The sequence below is a fragment of the Ixodes scapularis genome, unplaced genomic scaffold (assembly GCF_016920785.2).
Source record: "Ixodes scapularis isolate PalLabHiFi unplaced genomic scaffold, ASM1692078v2 PGA_scaffold0__279_contigs__length_252992795, whole genome shotgun sequence".
In the NCBI taxonomy this organism is placed as follows: Eukaryota; Metazoa; Arthropoda; class Arachnida; order Ixodida; family Ixodidae; genus Ixodes; species Ixodes scapularis.
In genome coordinates this window covers 126,201,679-126,214,292 of record NW_024609835.1, presented here as the reverse complement: position 1 = coordinate 126,214,292, position 12,614 = coordinate 126,201,679, and the positions used below count along the sequence as shown (strand labels likewise).

General features: G+C 49.8%; 1 protein-coding gene across 1 annotated transcript in view; it reads left to right on the top strand.

Moving 5' to 3' along the window:
* The first annotated feature begins 860 nt into the window (after positions 1-860).
* The window catches only part of LOC115331337 (hemicentin-2), a 152,171-nt gene continuing 140,417 nt past the window's right edge, over positions 861-12,614 (top strand). The window contains exon 1 of the mRNA XM_042289730.1: positions 861-1,193. Coding sequence (XP_042145664.1) covers positions 1,145-1,193 — 49 coding nt within the window. The 5' untranslated portion in view covers positions 861-1,144. The remainder of the gene's footprint in view (positions 1,194-12,614) is intronic.

Here is a 12,614-nt window from a genome sequence, read left to right as displayed (position 1 = left end):
CCGAATATCATGTATATGTTTACTATACTGTTAGTAAACAAAAACAAAAATATATTTCCTTGAAGTATACTTCGCGAGTTGTTTCGGCGATGATGTCGTATTGTTTTAAACCGCATAAATGCACGTTTTATTCCTTCATTCTTCGAGTGTGTTCATATTCCTCACCGAATAATGACAAACAGGACGTGAGTTCTAAAAACGATTGCTCTGTTACAGCTTTTTTGACTCCGAAATTAGAGGATAACGCTGTAAATTCTCAATTTTTGAAATCTGGGTTACGTCCGAAAACATTCTGTCGCCCACTGCATATGTTTTACCTTCGTCAGCCAAAAAAAGAAAAAAAGAAAAAAGAAGCTACTTTGATTTAGAATATCTAAATTGTGCGGCTTTCACTCGCGCACGTGTTGAACAAAATCTTGTGCCCTAGTGGCCACAAACTTATTTCATAAAAAAAAAATGTTTTGGACATTTTGATGTATTTGTAGTACTAACAGTCTTCCGCACTCAAACTCCGGAAACAATGACTCGTTTGAATTTTCTGACCCTCCGTGAGTTTTGCCCCAAGGCTCGCACTTCAAACAACGCGCCGTAACGATCGCGCGGGGCCGGCTAGGGGACGGCCAACCACAAACCACAAAACCGCAAACTCAGAGCCAAGACCGCCGATTAAAGAAGGCAAAAATCGCACGTTTATTCGTTGAACGTTGAGTCAAGACAATAAAAACAGCAATAAAAATTTAAAAGCCCGGCATTTTCTTTTAAAAGATTGCGCACTCTTTCTTGTCGCGCTTTCAGCCGAGCGTGAGTGTTGTTGCGCCAGCTCAAGCGTGCGGTTGGGCCCGGTGACCAAGTGCGCGCTGCGGCTGCGGAGGACCGGCGCGCGGCGGGAAGGTGGCGGAGGATCTGAGGGGGGCCGGCCGAGAAGAGGGAAAAACGAACTGGTCCCCACTCGTGCAGTCGGCGAAGGCGCCGGTGGGTCGTTACGTGCGTGCTACACGGCGATGGCGGCGACCTACGCTTGGTGAATCTTCGCTGACTCCTCGTGACAGCGGCTCGCAAGGGATATCGGCCCGTTCTTGTGTGACACTCGAGGATTGCCGGTGTGTGCGTGCGTGCTTGTTTTGCGACCGACTGCGGCCCTGCCATGCATCTGGACGGCAGGCTTGCAAGCTGGTGGGCCGTCTGCACCGCAGGTAAGGCCTAAGCGACGCCGCCTCACCTTGCCTCGCTGATTTCCGCTTCTTGCGGGGACGACGCTCTCGATCGAAGACGGACAATGACGGCGCCGGTCGGGCTTGTTCAGTCGGGATCTTACTTTGACCGATGTATTCCATCGGTGATCGGGTCTGCTTCGTTTCTTGCCGCGCAGTTCGTGCGTGTTGGCGTCTGACAGGTGGTTGCAGTGCGCCGAGTGCGGACGTGCGGCCTTTTGGACGCGCGCGCGCTCGCATCTGCAACGGTTTCAAAAATCAGATTGCGCTTCTGGTGTTTTGGCGAGGTCCGCGGCGGTTCTTGAATTGCGAAAGTGGCGAATCCTATCGTTCCTGTGGTTTTATTTTTCGCCTCATATCGCGTTGAAATAGCTGATCGGCAGGTCGTGTATATGTATCGGCGGTGGACGCCGCAGACTGGTTAGGGCGCGCTGTTTGAACCCGGTTTGGGCCATGTTCGATCAAAGCGCACGGCCTCCATTTATCTTTAAGCAATATGTTGTTGCTGAAAACGACTACACGCTCAAATCGGTTCTGGCCAGTCCAACCAGTGGTCCGACTCGCGGAGATATCCCAACATAATTGAAGTTGCCGTTGATTTGGCCTGTGGCGTCGAATCTGGAAACTATCACGATTTACGTTGACTACACCTAGAAAGTCTTTTCGGTTTTCTTTATCCGAGAAAGTGCTGTCTAGTCCGTGTTTTTCACCGAGGTCGTTGAAGCTATCTTTCCTAATGGCTCTCCCGATATTTCTACCTGTTCTCCCCACGGATAATGATCTACTAGCCTCGGGTGAAGAAGGAGGCCGTGCCTACCCCAAGCGCGAATTCCGGGATGGGGTGCGATCTCGGGAGGCTCCTTTGTGGGCATGTCTCCTGTTGGGGACAGTATTCTCTGTCCGGCATGGCCTGGCCACTTTGGACGGCGCCTACCCGCCGAGTTGCCTACCTTGAGCAGGCTCCCATTAGCACGGCTTCCGGGATAAGGACACGGCGACGGACAAACTCCCTGGCAAATTGCCTTTTTTTCTTTTTTCTACCTGGCTCTGGCTCGTCCCCTGCCTCGCTCGCTTTGTTGGCCGCTTCCGTACCTGGTGAAAAACACGGTATTTTGTGGCGCTTTTTCGAAGCAACGCTGCTGCCGCACACAATATCGGTTCTCGAAGGTGGAAGAGGGGGAACGCCGGCGGGCAGCGTCTACAATGGCAGCAGGAAGATTGCTTATTCTGGGGGGAGGATAAAGAGGGATTTCAGGTAGGGCTAGTGGTGAAGAGAGGGCGCATTCGAATTTTCGGAAGGCAAGCGAGACAAAACACCCACGGTGCGTGTTGTGGCATTTCTTTCCTCTGGCGCTTTTCCAAACGAGGAGAGCGGCCAGGTATCAAGGTTATATATACTTTTTTTTTTCGATGAACGAACTTATTGGATGAATGAATGGATGAATGCGGCTCAATCCTTTTTGATGGGGCGGCGTTTTACGCCATCTAGCCAATGTTTTTGATATGAACAGTTAACCGAATACACATTATTAAAGGATAATGTGTTGCTGGTGCATTTTATAGCACGTACCAAAAGGTCTTTACCAGGGGCATCCTAAGAAAAGGGTGCTAGCGATCTTAGTGGTGTCCCAGAGGTGTTTTACGACTTGCTGCGCTCTACACCCACGCCCAGCGTAGATGCAACAGATATTACATGCCCAGAAACAACAAATACACAATGAAGCACGCGCAAGACCGCTATCGCGACTTTGTTAACGGCGCCATCGCTTTTGTGCCCTGCAAAGTAACTGCCTCCGTAATGGACCGTTTTAGAAAGCCACTATTTGAGGAGGTCCTGGAATGAAAATACGTGAACATGTGCTCAAGCGAGCACAACCTCGACCACGGTAGCAAAGATCCGGCTGGCTCTATTCAGCTGCTCTGACCTAGATTGGGCTCCCCCAAAGTCTGTTTTGTTCGTATTGTGGCTTATCTTTAAGCCCCTAAGTTCGTTTTAGGACGCTTCTTCACTCTCCTTCCTAATCCGAGCAATTTTTCACGTATTTTCCTACCAGAACCTTCTGAACCGGCGACTTTCTAAAATGGTCCATTGCGAAGGTACCAAGTATGTTGCTTTGTTCTCCTCGATATTGCACATTGAGCACGATATCTCGAACTTCAAGGATCTCCAAGGGAAAAGTAGTTTTGCAGGCAATAATTATCCGGTGTAGTTCCGCAACAACCTCCGAGCTTTTTGAAGCGGGCTTGTTGTCCCTTCCCCGCAATGTACAACACATTTTTTTTTCTTCCTCTTTTCAGAAAATGAGCTTTGTTCTCCAGACCGGCGCACTACTCTATACTCATAAATTACGTATAGCTAGAAATAAGGGTGTAGCCCCGAGTGTAAGTTTGTTTTAACACCTTTTTCATTCCCTGAGGGATGTAAATATCTTTAGTGTGTACTTCGACCATGTTCGGCAGTGGCGTCACCTACCGCCCGTTCTAATTATAATGCACTTAAATGCTAAGGGGTAAGCGAGCTGGACAATAATGATGAAAATAATCCCTGGAGAAGGGGAACAAGAGGATTTCTTTATTGTCTTTGGTCAAGTCGAGGGCCTTTTTTTTTGGGCTTGCAGCGGGTTTATTGCAGCTGTGTTTATAAAATCTACCCTAGCACGCACCTGTTTGGGCAAAAGCCATTACAAGTGTGTATTTCTTTTTAACTTGAGTAGTATTTTTTAGTCGGGGAAGCTTCCCGTTTTATTACTGCTCGTCATCCATTTGGGGAGGAGTGGAAGAGCAGATGTGGGGAGTGAGGACAGGTGGTTCCGCGTCGTCATCCCAAACAGGGATGGGAGGGAGTCTTGGAAAATGGAGGACACGAGGGAGCAGCAGCTGGGAAGCGGTGCAATCAGCGGACCAACCTGAAGACCAGTCGACGGACGCCCACCCCCCGGAGCTCTCGAAGACACCAAGATGCGCTCTTTTCCTCTAGGGGTAGATTGGAGTGGCTCCGTAGACGGAGATAGAAAGAGCAATTACTAGGGGGGGGGGGGGCATCCAATGTCGAACGTTCGTTGGCCGGCCAAGTAAATTCGAACAAAGACGAGAGGTCGAAAAGGGAGAGCCAGCTGGACGAGGCTCGTAGCTTGGTTTCTTCTTTGCGTTCGCATGACGTTTCTTAGTGTGGCATCAAAAAAGCCCCAAGTGCACGCTGGCGCCAAGATTGTGCGTTTTTTCGAACATGTCAAGGTTTCTTCTCATTCCTGCGCTTTTTTTATGTCAGCGCTCAGGGATGATGGTGCCGCGGTGTGAGAACCGCGCTCCCTAATTCGCGGATTATTCACCCTATAATAAGGATGCTCCTTTGCACCGTCTTGCCACAAAATTCTGATGCATAAATTTCACATCGCTCGTTTTTAACAAAACCTACCTCGTACCGCTGTTCTACTTGAATCATCCCGGTGAAAGTCACCTCGGTAGGCACTAGTGCGCCCTCATTGGTCGTGAAAGTTGCGACTGTACTCGTGTGCACCTCAAGAAAAAAAAAAAATAATGAAGTTTTGCGGATTGTTTATACGCCGCTCGAAGTAGTTTTAATTAAGATTCGGCTGTCGGAAGAAGGAGAGATGCTTTTGGCGTTTGAAACGTGTACATCTTGATAGCATTATTTTTAGTCTAAAATGCACCTACATGTATCTGAATCTCTACCTAAAGGGGGAAATTAGTAATGCCCGGCGAGGAACCTGACTGACGCGGGGGCTCTTATTCTGTACACGCTTGGTTCCCGGCGTTTTGTTCTTTCTCCGACGACGGAAACAGAATGTACGGGGATGACGTCATGAGAAGCTGTGTCCCGCGCTCTGTTAGCTGTCCCCGTTATGAAATCCCCGATGGTCGTTTGCCGAGTTTGACCACGTCGCCGCAGTCCAGTGGGAGCCGTCCGCTGCCTCCGTGAGTCAGCCGTGTGCCTCAGGCGCCGGGCGTTCCGATTGTCTGAGTGCGCCGTTTCTGCTCCCAAGAAGCCTCGGCATTCTCGTGGGGCGTCACTGGCGTGCTCTTCGGCGCGCAAGCTCGCCTGCTTCTCGCGTAGGGGTTGCCTGGGATTGGAAGGATAGTGGGTAGACCTCGAAACAGCTACCATTGAGGTCTGTCCGCTATCCTTCCAGCCAGAGCCAATCAGAGATCGGCGTCGTTTTGACGTCACCGCAACCGCAGGCGCGAGAAGCGGACGCAGCGCCGCCTACTTGGCGTCTGCGTCGCCGCCAGCGCGTCTTGCCGCGTCTCACAGGGAGCGCAGTGCTAACACGCGGCGACGCCAAGACGGACGCGTCTACCGCTTCGCGGCGACCGGCGTGTTTGCCGGATGGAGCGGGACCTGAGTCCACTGACAATGACGTCATGTGCAGGCCTTGTCTTCTTTTATGTGGCTGTTCACGGTAGCTTCTCGGGGGATGATTAGGCCTAAGTGTCACCTTGGAATGGAAAAAAAAAAAAAAAGGACTGCCTGGACTCTCGCGAGGACTTGTCCGCTACTTGAGAATGTTGGAGGATTTAGAATAAGCCGGGCATAAAGCGGCTTTGTGCCTCCAAAACGCGCGTCAGCCATCTTTGTTGCCCTTTCCCGGACCTCTCCTAGCTTGTGGAGGCTAAGCAGCTTAAACGGGACCAAGCTGCTTAGCTTCCACTTAGCGTTTTTAGCGTGTTTTTGTCAACACGCGTGCAAAAAATAAATAAATAAAATACACACTGTACTGAGTATTTGAAGAGAACCTCAGCAATTTTTGAAGGACGGAACGAGGCAACACTCGTGTTGCGATAGAGCTCGTGAAATAGCGAACTTGGAAAACCGTCCATTTTACGGCTTGCCATGTGAACTGTCTCACAACACCGAACAAACCTCACCTGGTCTGGTCCAGAAGCTCAAAAATATAGGTTGCATTTATCGAATTTTGGAAATGTAACAGGAAGCAAACAAGTTTATGACAACATAGTGACTCTTTCGAATGAGCAACTCGTGCTGTCAAACGAGGAAAAAGAAAAAAAAGACATTTGCTGGTAAAATTTGACACTGCATTGCTTGAATCTGGGCGAACACGTTCGCTAAAACCGTCCCCGAAAAAGACCATGCGCGGTCGTTATACTTGGTTCACTCCCAAGCTGACAGTAATGCGAGCTCGTTGGACCAGTGATGCGTTCTTCTTTCGTCGGCTGGTCACGCTCTACTAGGGTGCCCTCATGTGCGCGTCAAAGCGCACATGAAGGCTCCCTAGCTCTCACCCACGCAGGAAGCGGCTTCGGGTGCTGAAAGGAAAGGCAGGCGGTTTGATTGGTCCGGCCGGTGCCTACCGCACCTTCGGCTGATCAGAAAGTTCATCGAACACAAAAACGTCCAACTGCTTGCAGCCGACGTGGATTTTCTGGACTCGCCCGGGTTGGCCGTGTGCAGACAGGCAGATAAGCCCGCTTTGCTTGTGTCTCTCTTGCCCGCCTTTGCCCTCCTCCCGTGAACTCGGCGGCGTCGTGGGGCTGTTTACGTTGCGCCACCTGCGCCTCCTAATCTGGCGCACCTGCCCTCCGCCCCTGGAGGGGGCCGGCTGCGGGGAAGAAAGAGCCCCTCGCTTGCCCTGCAAAGGGAACACGCGGACGACGCCTTCCCTTTTATTGCTTGAATTTCCCGATAGAGACAAAGTCTACCACGTGTTGCTTGCCGCCGGGCAGCATAGTCCGACACTCTCACGACCCTTATGAAAATGAATATTGCATTTCTGCTTTGATTTTGATGTGTACTTCCGAATGAGTCGGTAGATATACAAGAAACTCAACATCTTGCGTCTTTTCACATCCGTTTTGCAGCATGAACTCACCTAATACTAAACATCCCAGAGTGTTCTTTAAAAACGAATACTACATAGTTATTCACTATACATATACTATATATATATATATTTTTAGGCGACATTTTGTTTTAGAGAGTTAAACCCGCCGAGGCAGACCTTATAATCGATCAACGCAGAGACTGAACTTGGAAAAAAAACTTTTGACCTCAAAAAACGTCGGCTATTGTGTACGTACGTGGATTCGACCGCAGCGCTTCGAATCGAGATTTGACGACAATGATTGGTTGGGAGAAGAGGATTGGGCGCACGTGATTGGTCCCCTCTCGCATTTCGATGCCCTTTGGTCCCATCCATCCAAACGTAGCCGTTGAAAGCCATAAACGTAAAATGCTTCTCCCCCTTATTCTATCAGGGATGGGAAAATTTCAAGAAGCGTGTTGCTGTACCTTACTAAGAAGGCAGGAATCCTGTCCTTCTCCGTCCTCGTCCCCTTTTGTGTTTAGCTTTCGCATTCTCAGTAGCAGAGATTATCCACCATTTTCGGAATTACTGGTTCGGAAGTATGGGGCGGAACACCCCCGCTACCAGACCTCGGGCAGCGAAACTGATCTTCTCGGCCTTGCCGAGCTGCGTGTACCTGGATTGAGCTTTTCCAGCGTCGCTTTTCTGCCCATTGTGGGAGTCTCCAAGGTCGGATTTAGAACCATCCCTAAGCTGAGAATGCGGTGGAAGCTAGGTGCCTGCGGGTGGGTATGGGCGGGAGCGTGACCACGTGACGAGAGACAGATGCATGACTGGTCCTCCGCAGTCTCAGCTTAGGGTGAACGGAGTACGACCTTGGAGAATAATCGCGAATTTCGGAAGGGTGTTTATTTACTCTGCATTAGAACTTATGATAATCGTCCCCGGAGAAAGGACCCCTTGTTCGCCTTCTCCAGGGATTATTATCGTTATTCTTGTCCAGCTCGCTTTCACCTTAGCATGAATTGCATTATCATTATTAGAACTTATCGGATATTTTGGCCAAGGCTCGGTTTTGCTATTGTGCGTTGCAAGCGGAGAATAGCGGGACAATTGCTCCTCCTACAAAGCACTCCGCTCTTTCCACTTTGGCGAGCGAACGCTGGAGAGGAGGAAAACGCCAGTCATGGCGAGCAGGGAACTTCGCGGGAGGGACTTGCCCGGCTATTTTTTAGCTTTCAACAGGCTATGGTTCCACGACGTCTCGGCGCTGTTCGGACATACCGAGGGAGATTATGAGTACGAACAGATATTATTGTCTCTGCTTAGTTCCTTTGACTATGCTATATAAGTGGCTAACAGATTAGTTTTTTTTTTAATTTTAATATTCTATGTTATATTCCGTCTGTGTCTCAACTCTGCGTAATTGCCATAATGAGAATGATCGTAAGTCCATGGATATTTGCAGCAACACCACAGTACGTCTAATATGGCTGTCATAGATGGAATAAAATAAGGCCTGCGCGTACACAATGGAAAGTTTGCGCATGGTACTTCCACACATTAGCGGAGCGTGCAGGGTATACCGAAAATCACTGGATATGTGCCTCAAAAGCACAGCCGGAGGAGCACTTTGGTTACCGTGGCGGGATGCAGTCTCGTAAAACCCCATTCTCAGTGTTTCTTTCTTTCTTCTCGTAACATTGACGACGCGAACCAATAGACCCTTTCCGAAATTCAGTCTGGCCACTTTGATCACTATCATCATCTCTGAAACGGCATCTGTGCCATACCAATGGCGGCCTTCTAGTGACTGATAAAGGAAGACGTTGAAGATGCTCCTAAGCGGATGATGCGAGGCCTGCACATTCGGGGGTCAGTACGACGCGATGTCGGAATGGAACACAAGAGCTACGTGAGCGCTTATTTCTAATAATTTAGATTCAGTCAATCTGTGGGCAGCACACAATCGGCTTCGGAGCAACTTGGCGTATAGAATTTTCTTGAGGCATCTGAGTGGGTTGGAGCTTGGTTCTGAAAGCGGGTTCTTTGTCACCATTGAATTGAAAGTAATCGAGGAAGAACTCACACTGAACAATTCCTCGCGTGCCGTTGACTTGCAAAAGTGACGGTGCCGATACAAGTTCATTTCCGCCATTGATATGGCAAAACGTTAACTGCTTCACGAACCACCAGATGGCACTGAATTTCGGAAAGGGTCTATTGTGTGGACAGAGCCCTTGTTTTTGAGTTCCCGTGTGGTCATTGGACTGCCCCATTTCCGCCACTGACGACGAGAGTATCCATCGTCCTTTCTTCCCAGACGCCAAGTCTCGACAGCTTTGGCGTTTGTGGGGCAGCCAAGGTTAATCGAACTCCTTTGTTCGGGTAACGACATTCCCTTTACACACGACTTGAGAGCGACCACTCGGACGCCCGGCCTACTGATTACCAAACGCGAGCCGCCACAGATCGCCTCAAGTTAAACTGTCGGCTTCGCGCGAGCCCGACAGTGCAACGCACGCAGCAAAGGCGGCGCACGGGGACACGGCAATATGGGTGTGAAAAGCAATGCGGGCCCGGCTGTGTCAGTACACGATCCACCGCAATGGCAGACAACTCGCGAGAGAGTGTCCCTTTTTTGCCCCATTCTCCGATAGTGCTTTGTTTCACTATTGTCCGCTGCTACATTACGCTTTCAACCGTACTCGGCACTACGAGGTAAAGTACTGGGCACTTCCCCAGCGCCACCTAGAGAGAAAGCCGAAGTGCTCTATTTTCTACTTCATGTAGTGAGGGCCGGTCCGATAAAACCGATGGAACGCGAGTTCCCGCCAGACGTAGCAGCACTCGTGTTCAATGTGTGTACTACCTCGCGCTGGCCCTCTGTAGACTACGTGGAAAATTCAGCACACGGGTTTGTATATCTGTACTAGTTTTCACCTCAAAAACAGTAGTAAAAAGAAGTACGGCTTTTCGTGGAGCATTACTAATTTCCTCTATTATGCGGAGAATTAAGGTGTATGTAGGCGTGTTTGTGATTAGATATGGGTTATCGAAACGTACTCGTTTCAGACGCCAAAAATATCGCGTCTTTCTCCGACAATCGAATCGTGTGTAAGGACTAGTTCGCGCAACGTGCACGCAAAGCTTTTTTTTTTTTTTTTTTTTTCTGAGGTGAAAACGAATATAAGCGGTACTGGCACTACCTCTAGTTAAGGTGAATTTAAGAAACGGTGGGCGTGGCCTTTATGTTTGCGCTTCCCCGGCGTTCTTTTCGACCAGTGCCTCCATCTGATTGGGTGCGGAGTGATAATAAGGTACTCGTCATATCCTGCGTTTCTTGGGCTGTCAGTCACTATCGAATTTAAGATATTCTCGATTATATTTAGAATAAATTAAAAATGAGAAAAAACTTAGGTTTGAAATTTGAATTATAAGGTCCGACATTTTATGAAAACGTACACATTTCAAAGGCGAGAAGGAAGAAAACAAGTTTTTGTTTTTTCTTCGTAAATAACGAAATCTTGTAAGAATTGCTTGACGCAGCGTATGCACTACGTAAAAAAAAGATGTTTTTCGATTTTTTCTTTGGGCCGTCCAGTGCCCCGAGGCCTAGATTTGGGCGTCGGTCGGGCCTCCTCTCCGTCGTTCGAGGTCAGGTCGTCGGACCGATTCCCCCGAAGCCAGACGGGATTCCTTCGGCGGGGCGACGATTGCCGCCGCCGCCGCTCGTCCCCGCTGCTGCCTGCGCCGACGCCCAACGCCGCCTCATGAGCTTCTGGGGGCGACCGTTGCTCGCCGTGCAGTCACACACGCGACGCCACTTCTTGGGGCACGTGCGCAACACCGCTAGCGAAGATGAGCAGCCTGTGCACGAACATCCTGGGGTTGCTTCGAAAGATACGGGATACCGTGTAAAGTCCGCGTAAACCGTAATTTTTTTTTAAATTTTATTTTAAAGATTTTTATTGCGTGTTTTCGAACCTACTTTCACGGTTACGTGTTTAGAGCGCCGGTCGCTGTGAATGTTCGATTCGCTCGAGAAGGCTGCAGCGAGCGAACCTGCCGCGACAGTTTTCTTTTCTCGCCGCTAGGTGCATCTCGCGGAAGTCGCTTGGAACGAAGGACAGTGCATTCCCTCTATGAGCGACGAGCCTCCATCTAAGAAAACGGGTCGCCAAGGTGCGAGAACAGGAGGGCAGAAATGCGAGATTACACGAGCCTTCTTTTGTACAGATCGTTCGAGACCGATATCGCCCACGTTAACTTGTGTGGGAATACGCTGGGCAGTCGTCTTCTCATTCAGGCCCGTGCCGATGCCTCGCGTAGTCGCATATATACGGAGGAAAATAGGACGTCAACGTGACGGATGTGCTCTGCAGCGCATGTGGAGGTGCGAAAAAGACAATACCGCATTCGCTGTTTCAGTGTCCGGCACTCTCACCTACACCAGGCATCGGCACCAGCATTGATCAAGGTTTAGGGAAGAACTGAGCTGGCCTGACGTGCTGCAAACGTATGCTCGAGGATTGGTGGGCAAATCCACTAATTATGATGAAGAACGAAACATGTTTAATTTATTTATTATACCTGCGTATATTTCGTTTTTTATTATGGCTCGTTTATGTGATAGGCTCTTGATTTCAAGAGATTGTGCCGCACAAATTTGTACATACATACATCGTCGACACCCTCCAAGCTATATGCAATAAATTAAATCCCCCGAATTGTCGCGGATAAAAGTAGGAGACGAATGTGAAACTGAAAACAACCATTTAATGAGGCGAACTGTGCCTCCAAACTAAAGAAGAGAAATACCGCGTATATTGCGTCGGGAAGTAGATTGCTCTTATACGCGCGGTACGGTCAGGAATGTTCATGACCAGAACACCGGACGACAGCCGAGAATGGGCTGGAACTTTCCAGATGATTATGTGATAAAGGGAGAGAACCAGGGCGGGAGCGCGGTTCGAACCTCACTCGATCGCGTGGCAGCGTCATGCGACTCGCGAGCGAATGCTTGCGAAAGAACGCCGTTGTGGCGGTCTGTGGGCGTCAAGCATGCGCACTAACTTGCGTCCACATTTATTTATTCATTTATTTATTTTTTAACGGCGTGCTGTCTGAGAGCCTGAATAACGGGGTATTACGGATCCGTGCATTGCATTCACTCCTCTGGGCGTTCGGCCCGGGCCGGAAGGTCCTCGGGAAGCTCGTGCGGCCATGACGGGCTACCGACTCCGAAGGGATTACAGTCGCGCGGCCGGGACTTCAAAGGCGAGCCGCCGCCGCTTGGCTAGCACGGGCAGTGGTTGCGGAGGGAAAATCCTGTCATCTCGCATTTTCTCTTCTCGCTCACTGTGGTTTGGTGGCGACTCCAATACACACTGGGTGTCTGCGGAGTATCGGGTCTCGTTATCGGAACCATCTACAAAAACTCCCTAATAGAGAGTTTTAGTATAGATCGTTCCCGTACCTCCGATATCCCCGATAACGAAAAGACGCACGATCAAAGGCGGCGGCGGAACATTGAGTATCGTTGTCGATGTCATCCGAATGACCGGTCTCTCTGCGGAAGCGCGTGCGCAGTTCGTACCGGAGGGCCCATCGTATCGTG